At 44.5% G+C, this 20,000-nt stretch overlaps 1 protein-coding gene across 1 annotated transcript in view; it reads right to left on the reverse strand.

Annotated features, from left to right (window-relative positions):
• The window catches only part of LOC310649358 (arachidonate 12-lipoxygenase, 12R-type-like), a 16,861-nt gene extending 4,851 nt beyond the window's left edge, over window positions 1-12,010 (reverse strand). Inside the window, exons 1-4 of the mRNA XM_083377735.1 lie at window positions 10,240-12,010; window positions 5,724-5,928; window positions 4,224-4,308; window positions 2,196-2,318 (exon numbers count right to left, since the gene is read on the reverse strand). Of these exons, the coding sequence (XP_083233861.1) occupies window positions 2,196-2,318; window positions 4,224-4,308; window positions 5,724-5,928; window positions 10,240-10,401 (575 nt within the window). The 5' untranslated portion in view covers window positions 10,402-12,010. The remainder of the gene's footprint in view (window positions 1-2,195; window positions 2,319-4,223; window positions 4,309-5,723; window positions 5,929-10,239) is intronic.
• Window positions 12,011-20,000: the final 7,990 nt, after the last annotated feature.

Here is a 20,000-nt window from a genome sequence, read left to right on the forward strand (position 1 = left end):
TTTTTTGTTTTTTGTTTTTGTTTTTTTATTGGATTTATATACCGCTCTGTCCCGAAGGACTCAGGGCGGTTTACAGGGTATTTAAAACCAAATCAAGACAAAAGTTAAAAACAATTAAAAAAAGATTAAATCATCCCTAAAAAATAAAAACCCCAGTTAAAAATAAAAACCCCAGTTAAACCTTTGAAGAGGTTTCGCTCCTCATCCCAGAAGCTTTCTTCAGTTCTGACTGAATGGTGGGGGAAGGGAAGGATTTATACTCCTTGCAGACAGCCGGTCCTTTGCCTTCTTTTAGAGAGCCGTTGAGGCCACTCGGAGGTTTGTCTGTGTCCTCAGTTGTCCCAAAGGTGCTTTTTCAGGAGGCAATTTTCTTGTTTTTAGAATAGAATAGAATAGAATAGAATAGAATAGAATAGAATAGAATAGAATAGAATAGAATAGAATAGAATGAATTACAATTAGGAATAGAGTAGAGTAGAGTAGAGTAGACTAGAGTAGAGTAGAATAGAATACAGTAGAACAGAACAGAACAGAACAGAATAGAATAGAATAGAATAGAATAGAATAGAATAGAATAGAATAGAATAGAATAGAATAGAATAGAATAGAATAGAACAGAATAGAATTACAATTAGGAATAGAATAGAGTAGAGTAGAGTAGAGTAGAGTAGAGTAGAGTAGAATAGAATACAGTAGAATAGAACAGAACAGAACAGAAGAGAACAGAAGAATAGGATAGAATAGAATAGAATAGAATAGAATAGAATAGAATAGAATAGAATAGAATAGAATAGAATAGAATAGAATGAATTACAATTAGGAATAGAGTAGAGTAGGATAGAGTAGACTAGAGTAGAGTAGAATAGAATACAGTAGAATAGAACAGAACAGAACAGAACAGAATAGAATAGAATAGAGTTGGAAGGGACCTTGGAGGTCATCTAGTCCAACCCCCTGCTCAGGCAGGAAGCCCTGGTATACTTCCAACAAATGGTTGCCCAATCTTCTCTTAAAACTTACATACGTACTCTCCCATTCCCCACCATCCAGTCAGAATGGAAGAAGTTTCTGGGATGAGAAGTGAAACATCTTTAAAGAAAAACAAGAAAGTCCGATTGTGTCTTGAAAAAGGCATCTTTGGGACAACCAGGAGAACCAGGATGGAGAATCTCCGTAGACACGAAGGACCCTGTGATTCCCACAATGGACGAACGGCTGCAAAAAGGGATGGAGTTAGCAGAGATGGCTTAATTAAAGAAAAGAAGAGAAATAATTTTATTTCTACTTGGAAACCACTTCTGGACTTTGTGCTCGAGGTGGGGGGGAACACTTTGATTTTCATTGCTTTGATGAAAGAAAGGAAGACAATTAATTTTATTTCTACTTGGAAACCACTTCTGGACTTTGTGCTCGATTGGGGGGGAACACTTTGATTTTCATTGCTTTGATGAAAGAAAAGAAGACAATTAATTTTATTTCTACTTGGAAACCACTTCTGGACTTTGTGCTCGATTGGGGGGAACACTTTGATTTTCATTGCTTTGATGAAAGAAAGGAAGACAATTAATTTTGCTTCTACTTGGAAACTACTTCTGGACTTTTTGCTCGATTGGGGGGGAACACTTTGATTTTCATTGCTTTGATGAAAGACAGGAAGACAATTTTATTTCTGCTTGGAAACCACTTCTGGACTTTTTGCTCGAGGCGGGAAAAAAAAATTAAACTCTGATTTTGGGTTTTGCCAATTAGACAGGTTTGGGGTTACAGAAATGGCTAGTATATATTAGTATATAAAATTGAAAAGTTGGACTTTCATTTATTACCTTATTCTACTGCACCGAAGGGGTCGGAAATCAATGCTTTTTCTTTTTTTTTTCTTTTCCCCTCCTACCCTACGTTTTTCTCCCTTCCCCCTTTCCTCCCCTATTTTACCTTTATTTTCAATTTTTTTTCTTTATTATATTTTGCCATGTCACGTTTGGATCAATGATTAAAAATTTCAGAACCGAATAATAGGACAGAGAATAATTAGGGACCCGGGAGGCCATCTAGACCAGCCCCCTCCCCCCACTGTAGCGATTTTACAAAGCTTGCGGGAAACCGATTAAACAGCGCATAGAAAAAAGGGTTATTTTGCTGGCAACCCTGAAGGATCCTTCAATCCTCCTCGTGATCCGTTTCAAATTTTTACGTACGCGGCTTTCAGAAGGACGTGGAAGGAACAGGATTTGATGCTGGAGTATTGATCGCTCAGGTGCAATTGGTCCACCGAATCAGCGTCGAGGCATTTGGGCCATCCGGGCTGATAATCTTTATACCTGTAGCAAAAAAAAAAAAATAACAAAACACCGCAAAGCGTTGTGGGTCATTAAAGAAGCAAATTTCTCCCCTTTTGAGATGCTTCCAATTCAGATACGTTGATATATTCCTCCCCCCCCCAGCACGGATAGAATGCAGATAACAGTCCTCCACTTATAATAATTCATTTAGCGACCGTTCAAGGTTACGGTGGCACGGGAAAAAAAAAGAGACTTATGACCGTTTTTCAACCTTGTGAAGTTGCTGTCAACGCTGCTAACCTCGGGTGTTTTTGCTCTGACCACAGATGGACAGGCAACCGTTTTCCTTCTTATGTTTTACTCTTAGAGTTAGAGTTAGATGACGCTGGCGGGGAGCAACATGCACAAGAGTTTAGCTAGACATAGCAACGCTGAACCTAGTGTGAGAACCAAGGTTATTGGGGAAAAAAAGAGATGATAAGAATTGGCGGGCTGGAGAGCTGGAGGGGAAGCCCGCCTTTCAAACTAATTGGGGGAATGTGATTTAGGACTGTTAATTGGAGGAGAGAATTGTGCTTTGAGACTCTGTACTCAGGGGAGGAGAACTCAGGTTTTGGTGTCGACTGTGTTAGTGCCGATGCTGTGCTCCTCAAATAAAGATTCTTTAAGGTGGTAAACAATGCCTTGAAGTTCTTTTGAAGACTTTCATCTGTCGGAACCAGGACAGTTGCAGCGTCCCCGTGGTCAGATGATCAAAATTCAGGGGCTTGGCAACTGACCTGTACTTATGACAGTCCCGGTCTTCCAGGGGTCACATGATTTCCCCCCCTTTTGTGACCTTCTGACAAGCAAAGTCAAGAGGGAAGATGGCTTCACTTAACAACCCGTGTTACAAACTTAACAACAGCAAAAGGTCGTAAAATGGAGCAAAACTCACTTAACAGCGGTCTCGCATAGCAACAGAAATTTTGAGCCTCAGTCGCGACCTTTATGCCCAAAGAGGGGGCCATTTCCTTCCTCCTTTATTTATATAATTCCCCCACCCACCCACCCATCCCTCAATAAATTATTTTTTATGCTTTTGTAGAAAAAGTTTGCACAACGAAGCTTGTCGGGATGTTGTAAAGCAGGTCAGACACGTAACCGACTCGTTTTTACAACTTGGTTTTTTGGGGGTTTTTTTGCGGCCCTCGTTAAGCGAAACCTGTTATAAGTCCTCGAACTTACGACCGTAATGGGGCCTACTGGGATGGTTATAAAGCGGATCACCCACATGACCGACTTATTTTGACAATCCATTTTCTTTCCCCAGTTGCCGTTAAGCGAACCCATTTTTGGCTATGGGGTGCTTTGGCTAAAATTGGAAGCAAAACACTGGCTTTCTGCAAAAAAGGTTGTCAGTTGTGGTCACCTGGGATGCTGCAAACAGCCATAAATGCAAAATGGCTAACTGAAATGCGGTCATGTGACATGGGTGGGGTGGGGGAAAATGCTGCATGGGGAATTCTGGCAGTTGAAGTCCTCAGGTCTTCACATTGCTTAGATTGAGGAAAAACTGCTTTGGATGATTAAATTACGCCGTCATGTTTATTTATAAGGCAGGAAGTCTTTTTTTTCCCCCTAGGGAAACACACCTGTTGGGCTTCAGGCTGCTTCGGCAGAAGGCTCGGATTCGAATCCCCACCATTCTTAGCCAGAAACTACGTTTAGGATAGCAAGAAGTTACAAGATGCGGTGTTTTGCAAATCAAGTATCGATTAAAGCTGTAGCTCGGTTCGAGACTTGCTTGCAAAAGTTGGATCTTCTCGTGGCCTTGGGATTTCGAAACCTCTGCCTTTGTTTGTGTCTGAAGGCAGGAAGCAGTGTTTTGAATTTATGTGTGAAGATTCACATCCTTTGACATGTCCTCACGTGGTGTTAGCATTTCCTGAACTGCTGACTCACCTGTACCTTTCCTGTTTTGCCAGCAGCTCGTACTTCCGATGTTCTAAAAGCAGTCGGTTATTTGTATCCAGGGGAGCAATTTTAGCTGCCAAAAGAGAAAAGAGGAAGGAAAAAAAATGGAATTACAGATAGATAGATAGATAGATACAGTGGTGGGATGCAGCCGGTTCACACCACTTTGGCAGAACTGGTAGCTAATTTTTTGTAGCCCAGGCCCAGAATGGACTTCCATAAGTGGCATCCACACACAGAGAACTAGTTGTTCACATATTTGAATCCCACCAATAGATAGATAGATAGATAGATAGATAGATAGATAGATAGATAGATAGATAGATAGACAGAAAGACAGATTGATAGAGACAGACAGATAAATAGATAGGTAGATGATGTAAGATAGATAGATGATAGATAGATATAGATATAGATGATAGATAGATAGATAGATAGATAGATAGATAGATAGATAGATAGATAGATAGATAGGTAGATAGGTAGATGATGTAAGATTGATAGATAGACAGACGGACAGACAGACAGACAGACAGACAGATAGATAGATAATACAGGCAGACAGACAGACAGACAGATAGATAGATAATAGACAGACAGATAGAGACAGACAGACAGACAGGTAGGTAGATAGATTGGTAGATAGCTAGATGATGTAAGATAGATAGATAGATAGATGATAGATAGATAGATAGACAGACAGACAGACAGACAGACAGACAGACAGACAGATAGATAGAGATGATAGATAGATAGATAGATAGATAATAGACAGACACAGACAGACAGACAGATGACAGATAGATACATGATATATATATCATCTCTCTCTCTCTCTGTAGATAGACAGACAGATAGATAGATAGATAGATAGATAGATAGATAGATAGATAGATAGATAGATACAGACAGATAGATAACTTTTATTGTCAGTTTTTACTGTGGGCACAATGACACACGTTAAAAATGAAATTTAGTTGCTCGCTCTCAATTCCCTACTCATACATGACACACATTTAAAACATATTATATACAACATATGTATATAGACCTGCACCCTTACATATAAGCAACATATAAATATTAATCACTGTCCAATTATTTGTAATTTATTTGCTTTGTTGCCTGCCTTCTGCCCTGCCGAAGGGAGATCAAAACATCTCTTTTACACTAAAGGCATAACTTGTGACTGTAAAACACAGTTTACAACAGCTTGTTTAGCAACCGTTTGAATTTACAATAGCACTGAAAAAGGGACGTATGACCATGTTTCCACTCATCCAATTCTCGGAATGTGAAGCCCACCCATCTATAAGTTGAAGTCCACTCATCCAATTCTCGGAATGGAAGCCCACCCATCTACAAGTTGAAGTCCACCCATGTTTAATTCTGGGAACTGAAGCCCACCCATCTCTAGCCTGCCAAGCTTGAGAAACAGTGTTCTAGGGCTTCCCTCAAGAAGCTTCATAGAAGATGGGAAGGTCTCACCTGTCCCTTCTCGGAGCTCAAAGGTGGGGTACCCTAGGATCCATTGGTAGCAAGGGAAACGGTGCGTCTGCCCCTCAGGGGTCTCTACTTCGATGAAGCTGCAGTTCCAGTTGGTGGGAGGGAAGAAGCCGTAGGGCTCCTTATGGAGACGGACCAGCAGAAGATCCCCCAACTCCATCTGGGTTTCCACCACGAATTCCTCTACCTGCAAAGCCAAAGAGGAAAGATTCAGTGCATCTGGACTGCAATTCCCATCCATAAAAAAAGGTAAAGGTAAAGGTTCCCCCGCACGTGCGTGCTAGTCGTTTCCGACTCTAGGGGTCGGTGCTCATCTCCGTTTCAAAGCTGAAGAGCCAGCGCTTGTCTGAGGACATCTTTGTGGTCATGTGGCCAGCATGACTAGACGCCAAAGGCGCACGGAACGCTGTTACCTTCCCACCGGAGCGGTCCCTATTTTTCTACTTGCATTTTTTACATGCTTTCGAACTGCTAGGTTGGCAGAAGCTGGGACGCGTAACAGGCGCTCACTCTGCTACGCGGCACTCGGGATTCGACCCGCCGAACTGACGACCTTCTGATCGACAAGCTCAGCGTCCTAACCCACTGAGCCACCGTGTTCCCATCCATGCCCATCAATTATTGGCTGGAGATGGAGGGAGTTGGAGAAGGCAAGGAAACTTTGGAAAAATTGCAAAGAAGAGCAACAAAGATGATTAAAGGCCTGGAGACAAAAACATGTGAAGAAGAACAGTTGCAGGAATTGGGTTTGTCTAGTTTAATTAAAAGGAACAAGGCGGGGACAGGATAGCAGTGATCCAATCTCTCAGGGGCTGCCCCAAAGAAGAGGGAGTCAAGCTATTCTCCAAAGCACCCAAAGGCAGGAGAAGAAGCAACGGATGGAAACTCATCAAGGAGAGAAGCAACTTAGAACTAAGGAGAAACTTCCTAACAGTGAGGACAATCAACCAATGGAAAGGACCTTGGAGGTCTTCTAGTCCAGCCCCCTGGTCAAGCAGGAGACCCTATACCACTTCAGACAGATGGCTGTCCAGTCTCTTCTTGAAGACCTCCAATGATGGAGTACCCACAACTTCTGGTGGCAAGCTGTTCCACTGGTCGATTGTCCTCACTATTAGTAAGTTTCTCCTTAATTCCAGGTAGCTTCTCTCCTTGATGAATTTCCATTCATGGTTTCTTGTCTTGCCTTCTGGTCCTTTGGAAAATCAATTGATCCCCTCCTCTTTGTGGCAGAAGTTGTGGGTGCTCCATCCCTGGAGTTTTTTGTTTTTTTTTAAAGAAGGGACCAGAAAGTCTGAAATAGCATAGGCTCCCCTGTTTGAGCAAGGGGTTGGACTAGATGACCTCCAGATCTATTCTGATTCACATGGTCACTTCATTGACACCAAGCATCCTTTATGACGTTTGTTAGAACAGGGCTTTTCAACCTTTTCAACCCATCGTACCACTTTTAGGATATGGCAACGTCCGAGGACCACCAGTCGCCTAGCAAGGGGTCAAAAACTTCATGACCAAAAAAAATAATAATAATAAAAGGAAAAAAGTGAAGAAGTACAGGTAGTCCTCGACTTACAACACTTCGCTTGGTGACTGTTCGAAGTCACAATGGCACTGAAAAAAGTGCCCCCCCACAAGCCACAGCCGAGTGAGACACCTGCCTACCCACCTGGTTTTGGTCACTTCACATAACCCTGGGACACTGTGACCGTCATAAATATGAATCAGTTGCCAAGCATCTGAATGTAAATCACAAGACCCTGGAGATGCTGCAACATTCCAGCTGATTGGCACTTCTTCTGGGCTCAGAAGTGCCAGGATTAGTGCCGAGCTCCAGCTGGATCCTGGCGCTGATCCTGGCACTTCCGCTGAGCCCCGACAGCCCTGCAGCTCCAGCCGTCTCTCACTCAGGCTTGTGTGGTGCTGCCACCGGTTCAGCTCATTCCCCTCCCCCGCTACCACTTTTCTAGTATGGTCACGTACCACCTGCCAGGTGCCAATGTACCACAGGTGGTACCCGTACCACTGTTTGAAAAGTCCTGTGTTAGAAGACCTGAAGGCCGTAGCTCTCCTTTGGCCTGACTTATCTCAAGAGTTGTAATTCTGGGGTTCAACTGGAAGGGAGAATGGGCTATATCTCAACCCGTCAAGCTCCATCAAGGAAATTTAGCCTGCCAATAAAAGGGAAATTCTCCTTTTGGTTGAGGTTGCGGACCACCTAAGTCAGGGGTCCTCAAACGTGGCCACTTTAAACTTGTGGCTGGGGGATTCTGGGAGTTGAAGTCCACAAGTCATCAAAGGGCCCCATTTGAGGACCCCTGGTCTGGATCCAAGCCCGCGGTTTCATCAAAATGGCCGACTGAGGAATTCTGGGAGTTGAAGTCCACAAGTCATGGATGTTAAGGAAATTGCTGCAGTTGTTAATTGAATCGTGGGGTCGTTAAACAGATACGATTTTCCCCACGGATTTCACTCGTCGGAAGGTCAGAAATGGTGATCCCCTTCCGCCACCCAAGACCCTCAACCTTTGTAAATATAGGTAGTCCTCGTTTAGTGACCATTCAAAGTGACAATGGCACCGAAAGAAGAAGGGAGGTAGGACTGTTTGTTTTCACGGTGATGACTGTCACAGCATCCAAATTCAGGCACTTGGCGACCGACTCCTATTTATGATGGTTGCAGCATCCCTGGGGGGGGGGTGTGTGTCACGCGATCCCCTTTTGCGAGGGCTATCTGTGTGTGCCGGTTGCCAAGCGACCAAATTTTGATCGTGTGGCTTAGGGATGCTGTGGCAGTGGTGAGCTCAAGGACCGATCGCAAGCCACTTTCTGCAGTTGTAACTTTGAGCAGTCGCTAAATAAACAGTCGTAAACCGAGGACTCTGTCCATTTGCTTTGCCAGACGTGCTCTTCTCAGCCTCCCAGTCTAGTCCTGGCTTTACATTGTAATCTCCCATTCAAACCTTACCTGGGCTGAATTTTTGTTTAATCAATAAATCTCTCTTTATTTAGAAGCAACCTACAAAGAGAAGAGAAGAGAAGAGAAGAGAAGATATGGAACAGAATAGAATAGAATAGAATAGAGTAGAGTAGAGTAGAGTAGAGTAGAGTAGAGTAGAGTAGAGTAGAATAAAGAAAATATAGAATAGAATAGAATAGAATAGAATAGAATAGAATAGAATAGAATAGAATTAGAGTAGAGTAGAGTAGAGTAGAGTAGAGTAGAGTAGAGTAGAATAGAATAGAATAGAATAGAATAGAATAGAATAAAGAAAATATAGAATAGAATAGAATAGAATAGAATAGAATAGAATAGAATAGAATAGAATAGAATAGAATAGAATAGAATGGAATGGAATGGAATGGAATGGAATGGAATAGAATGGAATGGAATGGAATGGAAAATATGGAATGGAATACATGGAATGGGATAGGATAGGATAGGATAGGATAGGACTGGACAGGACAGAACAGGATAGGATAGGATAGGATAGGAGCTGGAAGGGACTCTGGAGGTCTTCTAGTCCAAGATCCCTTTGAACTCTGTTTATCCTATCCTATCCTATCCTATCCTATCCTATCCTATCCTATCCTATCCTATCCTATCCTATCCTATCCTATCCTATTCTTACCCCCCTCCCCCACAAGCAAACTAACATCTAGGCTTCTCTTTGCTACGCAAGAAAGACACAAGAACCTGCAACATTTGGCCGAGATGACTTAGTTTTAGGCCGCCTGTTTTCCACTGAAAAACCTGACTTACTGCTGAATTCCAGAGCATCTTTCATAATCGCAGGGAAGCTGCACGGCTCGGAGAGAGCCTTGAAGTCAGCGCTGTCTGTCAACGTGCAAAAACATCCTTTTCCATCTATCTTGCTTTCACACACACACACACACACACACACACACACACACACACACACACGGCTAGGAAATGCAGGAACGTGCATGAATCAAAGCTGGGATCACGTCCAGCCTCCCACCTCCGCTTCCCTCCCTGAATAATAATAATAATAATAATAATAATAATAATAATAATAATAATAACAACAACAACAACAACAACAACAACAACAACAGCACGTTGCAGACTTAATCTGGTGGAACCAGATTAAATTTCGGCGCAGACCTGCACTAAGAAGAGAGAAATTGCACCGTTCCAATGCTAAGGAGATTAAAAGAAGAAAAAGGCTTCACGTTAGTTATTGTTATCAGGTTAGTAAGAAGGCGGCAGGACTGAATTTTGCACCTTACGGACTCCACTTTGCTTTGGGGAGGGGGTCCAGGGGGAGAGTAGATTTCAGCCTCTATGCTGGCTGGGGGATTATGGGAGTTGAAGTCCACCCATCTTCCATCTGGTGTGGCAAGGGATAATCTTAATCTCTTCCTCTGAAAGACTTTCCTGCCGCTCTACAGGAAGGTGGCAGAGGGAGATGGGAGCTGTAGTGAGAGCTGGAGGCTTCCAGGCGGCCTCTCCTATTTGTAAACTTCCCAGCACTTACTTCTCCCGGAGAGAAATCTTTGCCGAATTTATCCAGGAGAAACTTGGGGGTCTCCCCGTGAGTCCCCACCAAGGAGATGGAGATGGTGTCCATGGTCCCACCGAAGAGGTAATTGCCGGTGGCCACCCGGATTTTGTAGGTGGCGGTGGGGACGGCTGCCATGCTGGCCGGTGACCCTGATGGAGACAAAGGCAAGAGGGAAAGAAAGAAAGAAAGAAAATAAGGAAGGAAGGAAGGAAGGGGAAAGAGAAATAAGAAAGAAAGAAAGAAAGAAAGAAAGAAAGAAAGAAAGAAAGAAAGAAAGAAAGAAAGAAAGAAAGAAAGAAAATGAAAGAAAGAAAAAAGAGAGAGAGAGAAAAAGGAAGGAAGAAAGGAAAGAAAGAAAGAAAGAAAGAAAGAAAGAAAGAAAGAAAGAGAAAATGAGAGAGAGAATGAAAGAAAGAAAGAAAAAAGAAAGTGAGGAGAAAAGGAAGGAAGGAAGAAATGAAAGAAAGGAGAGATGAAAGAAAAGAGAGAAGGAAAGAAAGAAAGAAAATGAAAGAAAGAAAAAAGAGAGAGAGAGAAAAAGGAAGGAAGGAAGGAAGGAAGGAAGAAAGAAAGAAAGAAAGAAAGAAAGAAAGAAAGAAAGAAAGAAAGAAAGAGAAAATGAGGGAGAATAAAAGAAAGAAAGAAAAAAGAAAGTGAGGAGAAAAGGAAGGAAGGAAGAAATGAAAGAAAGGAGAGATGAAAGAAAAGAAAGAGAGAAGGAAAGAAAGAAAGAAAAGATGAAAGAAAGAAAAAGAAAAGGATGGAAAGAAAGAAAAGAGAGATAAAGAAAGAACGAGAAAGAAGGAAGGAAGAAAAAAGAGAAAAAAGGAGAGGTGAAAGAAAGAAAAGAAAGAAAAAAGAAAAGAGGGAAAGAGAGAAAGAGAAAGAAAGGAAGAAAGGAAAGGAGAGATGAAAAAAGAAAATGAAGGAAGGAAGGAAGGAAGGAAGGAAAGGAGCTAAAGAAAGAATGAGAAGGAAGGAAGGAAGAAATAAAGAAAGGAGAGATGAAAGAAAGAAAAGAAAGAAAAAGAAAAGGTGGAAAGAGAGAAAGAGAAAGAAAGAAAGAAAGAAAGAAAGAAAGAAAGAAAGAAAGAAAGAAAGAAAGAAAAGAACGGAGAGATAAAAAAAGAAAAGAAAAGAAAAGAAAGAAAGAAAGAAAGAAAGAAAGAAAGAAAGAAAGAAAGAAAGAAAAAGAAAGATTGGCACCAAAGCTTAGCCTCCTTTCAGCTCCTGGAATGTCTCCCTAGAGACCAGGAAACCCGTCCGTCCACCTGCGGCTCTGCCTCAGAGGGGGATGAAGCCGGCGAGGCCCGATTGTCCTGGTCCCGCGGCTGTTTGGGGCGGCCCGCCCTCTTTCACCACACCTTTCCGCCTCCAGTGGCGGCTCCCCGGCACCCAGGAAGGGCACAAGGCGAAGCCAACCGACGAATGCTGGAAGAAAGCAGGTGCCAGCCTAGCTAAAAGACTGCTAAGCACTTCCTACACTGTGCAATCATCCAGGCGGGAGGGAGCCCTGGAGGTCATTTAGTCCAACCCTCTGCTCGGTGCATGATTTTCAGCGACGGAAGCCAGCTCTCGCAGACAGTGACTCGCCTCGAGGATCTCCAAGTGTCCACCTTCTCACGGGGGCAGCCCTGACTGCTCTGAGCGTTGCAGGCCGTCCTTGACTTACGACCACAATGTCCGTGGCCAAACAAGGCGGTTGTTAAGCGAGCCAGCCTGCTTTTTGCAAACTCTTTTGCCATCGTTGTTAAGCAAAACACGGGGTTTAAGAGTCACCTCGTGGGGGAGGTGGGTGGCATAAACATTTAATAAATAAAAAAAATATATAGAAAGGAATCACCCAGTCATAAAGTGAATCTGGCTGGTAATCGTAATCACCTGACCCTAGGATGCAACAATGGTCATAAGTGCAAGGACTGTGTGTAAATCACCTTTTCAAGGCTGTTAAAACTCTGAATGGGCACTAAAGGAATGATTGCATGTTGAGGACTACCAACGTGAAATTGAGTTTGGGTGGGGTATGTAGGTTTTAGGGGTCTTCCTAATCTCATCAGCTTCTTGCTTCCCAGCCCCAACCTTCCTGAATGGATTATTGAATTTGCATTTCTAAAAGCTGGCCTCTGCCTAAGGCAGGGCTCTTCAAACTTGGCCGTTTTATGACTTGTGGAATTCAACTCCCACAATTCCTCAGCCAGTGTGACTTGTGGACTTCAACTCCCAGAATTCCTCAGGCAGCCTGAGGGAAATATGACCCTTTGATGACTTGTGGACTTCAACTCCCAGAATCCCTCAGCCAGTCCACAAGTGTTAAATACCACACTTTGCTTATCAGATTTCTCTGGTATTTTACCTAGTAAAAAAAAGTTTAGGTTTAAAATCTACATGTTTTCCTAGGCTGCAGGTGTAGGCAACCTTGGCTCTTTTATGACTCATGGACTTCAACTCCCAGAATTCTTGAGCCAGTCATAAAAGAGCCAAGGTTGCCTCCCCTGTCCTAAGGAATAAATAGCACAGCTGTGAAGGGATGATTAGCAAGTACTTTAAATGCCCAGCCAAGGAACTCAGCAGGGCGGGCCCACGAAGAATTAATCAAGGCTCTGCTGGCCATGTCTTTGATTTCCTGCTCCAGGATATAATTTAAAAACATTAAACCAAGTTTAATGGAAGTCTTCAGCCAGAGAACAGTCTCTCTCTCTCCCCCCCCTATTCTATATTTCTGATTCTATTCTATTCTATTCTATTCTAGTCTAGTCTAGTCTACTCTGTAAATATTTATTTCTAATTCTATTCTATTCTATTCTGTTCTGTTCTGTTCTGTTCTATTCTATTATTATTTATTTCTAATTCTATTCTAAATATTTATTTCTAATTCTATTCTATTCTATTCTCTTCTGTTCTGTTCTCTTCTGTTCTGTTCTATTCTATTATTATTTATTTCTAATTCTATTCTAAATATTTATTTCTAATTCTATTCTATTCTATTCTAAATATTTATTTCTAATTCTGTTCTGTTCTATTCTATTCTATTCTATTCTATTCTATTCTATTCTATTCTATTCTGTTCTATTCTTTATTTATAATTCTATTCTATTTATTTACAATTCTGTTCTATTCTATTCTAAATATTTATTTCTAATTCTGTTCTGTTCTATTCTATTCTTTATTTCTAATTCTATTCTGTTCTGTTCTGTTCTATTCTATTCTATTATTTATTTCTAATTCTATTCTATTCTAAATATTTATTTCTAATTCTGTTCTGTTCTGTTCTATTCTATTCTATTATTTATTTCTAATTCTATTCTATTCTAAATATTTATTTATAATTCTATTCTATTCTATTCTATTCTATTCTATTCTATTCTATTCTATTCTATTCTATTCTATTCTATTCTATTCTATTCTATTCTATTCTATTCTTCGGATCCTTGGCATAGGGCATTGTGGGTTAAAGAAAATTGCCAAGAATTACAGCTTACAAGACCAGGGTTATAACTAGCCTAGGTTTGTGTGCTGCACGCAGGCAGCTGCTGAGTTGAGTTGGCATTAAAAAAAAACCATTTGCATCACGGTATAAAATTGTTGTTGAGGCAACCTGTGGATTTGCCTCTTTGTAACTACCCGGTCCTGCTCTGCTGGCTGTCTGCAAAGGACATCCCCACCTGGCACCTGTTGGGTTTTAAATGTAGGCCAGCAGGGGATGATGGGCGTTGTTATGCATCACAGCCTGAGGTCCTCAGATAGGGAAAGGCTTGTAAAAAAAATATCTATGTAAGTCTGTAATGCTTTGGAGGAGGAGAATGTGAAAAACATCTGGAGAGATCCTATGGCAATTTCCAGAATGGAGGAACCTGTGAATTTAACCTCCCCAGATTCAAGAGGAGTGATTCTTAAACTTCAGTATTAAGTAACAGAATAACGGAATTGGAAGGGACCTTAGAGGTCTTCTAGTCCAACCCCCTGCTCCGGCAGGAAACCCTATCCCATTTCAGACAAATGGTTGTCCAGTTTCTCCTTAAAAATCTCAGTACTGGAGAAGCCACAACCTCTGGTGGCAAGCTGTTCCACTGGCTAATTGACTTCACTGTGAGAAAATTTCTCCTTAATTCCAGGTTGCTTCTCTCTTTGATGAGTTTCCATCCGTTGCTTCTTGTCCTGCCTTCAGGCCCTTTGGAGAATAGCTTGACTCCCTCTTCTTTGGGGCAGCCCCTGAGATATTGGAATGTTGCTATCATGTCACCCCTAGTCCTCCTCTTCCTTAGACTAACAAAATCACAGTGTTGGAAGGGACCTTGGAGGTCATTTAGTCCACGCCCTGCTCAAGCACGAGACCCCATACCATTCCAGACAGTCCAGTCTCTTCTTAAAAACCTCCAGTGTTGAAGCATTCACACCTTCTGGAGGCAGGTTGTTCCACTGGTTAATTGTTCTCGCTGTCAGGAAGTTTCTCCTTAGTTCCAGGTTGCTTCTCTCCTTGACTAGTTTCCATCTGTTGCCTCTTCTTCTGCCTTCAGGGGCTTTGGAGAATAGCTTGACTGCCTCTTCTTTGGGGCAGCCCCTGGTCCTTCTCTTCATTAAACTAGACATACCCAATTCCTGCAACCGTTCTTTGTATGTACTTCCATGGTCCCTTCCGGCTCTATTCTGATTGATAGATCGATCGATCGATCGATCGATTGATTGGAATACACTGTGTAGGACAGCCCAGTGCACATATTCTGGAGAGACAGAGAAAGAAGATCCCCGAGGATGATCTCCAGTATGAGACTGAAAACTCGGAAGAATAAATCTTTGGTCCCGGTGACCGACTCAGATTGGATACCGCCACATTATCCCGGGGACCCGTAGATTTATCTCCTCCTTTCACCCCACTCCGATGGATCTTGAAGGACAAATATTTTGCACGTTCTCCACGCAGTCCAGGTCTCCGCAGGCTTCCTTCCTTTCCTCATCCCAAATTGCCAGGAAAAAACAAACAAAGAAAGAAAGAAACCTTATTCTCGTGAACCTTGGTCTTCCTTTGCCTCCCGTAGGAAAGCCAATCCTGGATATTGTTGGAAGAAAAATCAGGTCCGGTTCCAAGCTGGGAGAAAGGCGCTGAAATAAAATGGAGGCAGGCTGCAGGGAAGGAGATCTCTGTTGATTTCGGTAGCCAGAAATTTCAGTGACCCCAGCATGTTTGTGTGTGTGTGTGGGGGGGGGGAGGTGGCTGACAAAATGAGGACACCGTTCTTCCGGTCTTTGTGACCGAGATGCCTGTTCCTGTGTAAGGAGATGTCCTTTAATATTTTAATGGGGTCGTGTAGGGCTCATGGCTGACTCTTCAGGAAAGAGGGGAAATGCAAATCCTAGGGCAGAGCTTTTCAACCAGTGGTACGGGCACCTCCCTTTGGTACGTTGGCACCCGGCAGGTGGTACGCGACCATCCTAGAAAAGTGGTAGCAGGGGAGGGGAAGGAGCTGAACCGGTGGCAGCACAAGCCTGAGCGAGAGACGGCTGGAGCTGCAGGGCTGTCGGGGCTCAGCGGAAGCGCCAGGATCGGCGCCAGGATCCAGCTGGAGCTCGGCGCTGATCCCGGCGCTTCTGCTGAGCCCAGAAGAAGCGCCAATCAGCTGGAATGTTGCAGCATCTCCAGGGCCTTGTGATTTACATTCAGATGCTTGGCAACCGATTCATATTTCTGACGGTCACAGTGTCCCAGGGTCATGTGAAGTGACCAAAACCTGCTGCAACCACCCAGCAGACGGGGGGGGGGGGGAATAAAAGTTTTTGACCCCTTGCTAGGCGACTGGTGGTCCTCGGATGTTGCCGTATCCTAAAAGTGGTACAATGGGTGCAAAGGTTGAAAAGCCCTGTCCTAGGGTGTTTGTCAGCTTCGGCTCCTAGCCGAATTGTGTTGCTTATGAGGAGTTTTTCTGGCTGCCCTTTGCTCATGTACAGAGTGCCCCAGTTTCCTGACTGGATTACAAAATCTCCATCGCTAAAGCGTAGCCTTTTCCGGTTTCTGCTGGAGGCTGTTCTCCTACATCAGGAAGACGCGGGCTGCTTTCTGCGTTTAAGAAAATGTCCGTCCGCCTTCAGAGGAAATATTCTATTCCGCCTCTTTTTAATATGAAAAAACAAAAGAATATTTTATTCTGGGGATGGGGTGGGGTGGGTCTTCCTACAAGATGATGGGCCTCTGGCCTGATCCTGCCTCCGGATTCAGAAGAACAGAATCACTGGAGTTAGATGGGACCTTGGAGGTCATCTAGTCCAACCCCCTGTTCAAGCCGGAAAGCCTATAATATTTCAGACAAATGGCTGTTCGGTACTCTTCTTAAAAACCTCCAGTGATGGAGCACGCACAACTTCTGGTGGCAGGCTCTTCCGCTGGTTAATTCTTCTAAATTTCTCCTTAGTTCTAGGTTGCTTCTCTCCGTGACTCGTTTCCATCCGTTGCTTCTTGTCCTGCCTTCGGGGGCTTTGGAGAATAAGTTGACACCCTCACCCCTCTGTTCTTTGGGGCAACCCCCTCAGAGATTGGAAGACTGCTCTCATGTCACCCCCTCGTCCTTCCCTTCATTAAACTAGACATCCCCGATTCCTGCAACTGTTCCTTATGTGTTTTAGCCTCCGGTCCCCGGATCCTCTACTCTTTCTGGAGTCTCGACATCTTTTTAACTGTCGTGGGGGAGAAAAACTGGATCATTTTTAAACACGGAGCTGATTCACTTGGATTGGACACCTCTGGGTTCCTGCCTGAGCAGGGGGTTGGACTAGATGACCTCCAAGGTCCCTTCCAACTTTATTATTATTATTGATCATCGCACAGTCAGCCAGATGTTCAGACTGGATTTGGCATTTTTGTCTACCTATCGAGTCCTTGCCAAGGATGTGGGATAGGCAGATGTGGATGTCGGATGGTGTTACGGATCTCGTTGCAGGATGGAAGCAGTTCCTAGTAAGGCCGCCTTATACCTTATTTGGATTGGACACCTCGGGGTTCCTGTCTGAGAAGGGGGTTGGACTAGATGACCTCCAGGGTCCCTTCCACCACCACCATCATCATCATCATTTATTATTATTATTGTTTCTGCCCAGTGGCGGATGAAAAACCCACACGCTTGTCCCTTCCAGTGCAGATAGACTGCCTCAGAACCTGGAGGATCCATAGCTGTCGTGATTTGCAATCCAAGGCAAATGTCCTGCTCTTTCTACGTTTTATCAAATCAGCCTTGAAAGCAGCCAAGCCGGGCATCCATATTTGCGAAGCTACCTACAGTCCACACCTTATTATAGTCATCCTAGCTACTGGGGAAGACGGTTAGGAACGTTGGGAATTGCAGTCCAAAACTTCCAGAGCGTGCCAGTTTGGGAGAGGATAATCTGAGCCGTTGTGCTTTGGGAAGGTTTTAAATAAATTCACGAGGAATTCTAAGCAGGTAAGTCCTTGACTTACCCCAGTTTTGTTTAGTGACTGTTGGAAGTTACAACAGCGCTGGAAAAAAAGGAACTTATGACCGTTTTTCACAGGTACGACTGTGGCAGCGTCCCCGTGGTCACGTGATCAACATTCGGACGCTGGGCAACCGACTCGTGTTTATGACGGTCGCAGCGTCCTGAGGTCACGCGATCAAAATTCGGACCTGACTCGTATTTACGACGGTCGCAGTGTCCCAGGGGCACGCGGATCAAAATTCAGACGCTCGGCAACTGACTTGTATTTACGACGGTCGCAGCGTCCCCCGGGGTCCTGTGGTCCCCTTTTGCGACCGCCTGACCAGCCAAGTCAACGTGGGAAGCCAGTTTCACTTAACAACCGTGTTACCAACTTATCAACTGCAGCGATTCCCGTAACAACGGCGGCAAGGATTCACTTAACGGCCGTCCTGCTTAGCCACAGAACATTTGGGCGTAACTGCGGTCGCACGACGGGGGCTTTTCTTGTTTCTGGGTCACCTGCCTCTCCGCTTTATGGGAAGGCTCCAACCTCTGGCGTTACAAGAGTGGGGGAAAGTGGTCTTCCTTGCTCAGATCTCATACAATAATACAGAGTTGGAAGGGACCTCGTAGGTCATCTAGTCCAACCCCTCCCCCGGCCCAAGCAATAATAGACCCTACACCATTTCTGACCGATGGCGGTCCAAGCTCTTCTTGAAAGCCTCCAGTGATGAAGCACCCACAACATCTGACGGCACCGTCAGGAAATTCCTCCTCATTTCCAGGTTGAATCTCGCCTTGATCGGTTTCCATCTGTTCTTCCCTAGACTAGCCAGGCCCGGTTCCCACAAGCGTTCTTCCTCTTGTGGGAGATGAAAATAGAGACCCCCCTCCTCATATAAACCAGATGAGGCTGGAGCAGACCTGTGACAGGCCCCCACCATGGTGATTTTAAAACAAAGCTTAGACGTGGAACTTTATACCACTTCACAGTACGAAGGTACTGTTTGGAATCCGTGCAGTGTGAAATGGCAAAGTAAGATCGGTCTGTGCAGATTTGGAACGTGAGTATTACAAGCGTGGGAGAAATAGGGAAATGAAGATAGCCGATGGATGCGGGTTCCAGCGTACACAGGTATGTTTGGAAAGTTACGTTCAGCAGAAAGTGTATGCGGAAAGTAGGTCAGCAGAGAGTCAGGAAGAGGTCAGCAAACATCACCAGAAGTCAGCAAAAGTCAGCGGACCATCTGCCTGCAGTCCTTAGAACAGACATGTCAAACACAAGGCCCGGGGGCCGGATCCGGCCCGCGAAGTGGTTTCATGTGGCCCGTGAAGCCATCCTGGAAACAGTGAGGGAACGGCCCCCACTGCCTTGGCCCTGGCCCAGAGCCCCTCCTCCTGCCAGAGACCCTCAGATCTGTCCCACTCCTGCCCAGGCCCCCATAGGCACCCTTGATACCAACGATGTAGAGCTGGCCACGCCCACCCAGTAGGCCATACGCACTCTAGCCACGCCCACCCAGTAGGCCACGCCCACCCTGGCCATACCCACCGGGCCCCCCCGAGGGCAACCGCAAGGCTGATGCGGCCCTCAAAGAAATTGAGTTTGACACCCCTGCCTGTTGTGATTCTGGGTCAGCCTGTGGGTTCGGCAGTTGGGTCGGACGACTCAGAGGAGGAGGAGGAGGGGGGTGTTGAAGACCTTGCTGAGGGGGTTGAAGATCTTGCTGATGAGAGCCCTCAGCCAGGCCCCTCCCACTTGGTCACCACGGAGACCCAGCTGTGTGAGCCTGACAGCGTGGATGAAGATGACCCACAGCTGGCCCTGTTCAAGGACGGACGCAGGAGGCAGTCAATTAGGAGTAAACAGAGGAAGGCAATGGGGCTCCTCGGAAGGAGGCAGAGAGAAGCCACGCCCTGAACTCTATATAAGGGGAATGTGTGGGGAGGGCTGGTTTGCTGAAGGCAACCGCTTGGATTGTTCCTGTTTCTTTAAGCTCCTGTTTCTTGGTTTGTCTTGTTCCGTTTGTTTTTGTAGTAATAAATCTGGCAGGTGTATTCCAGCCTCTTGCCTTCTTGAAAAAGGGGTTGTCCCTGCCTTTTCTGCAGGGCCGGTAGCAGGCTGGTACAGAACACTGCCTTAGAACAAGGAAGGGTATAAAAGGTTGGGACTGGACCTGATTGATTGGCCATTGGCCTATAGCTGTCCTGTTGGAATTCGCTATAACCGTTTGGTCCCCATTGCAATGGCTTATTAATGTACGTGACGATGTGTTATTATGCTTGCTACGTTCCAAATTACGAGAAAAACA

This window comes from Vipera ursinii (genome assembly GCF_947247035.1).
Source record: "Vipera ursinii genome assembly, chromosome: Z".
NCBI classification, from domain to species: Eukaryota; Metazoa; Chordata; class Lepidosauria; order Squamata; family Viperidae; genus Vipera; species Vipera ursinii.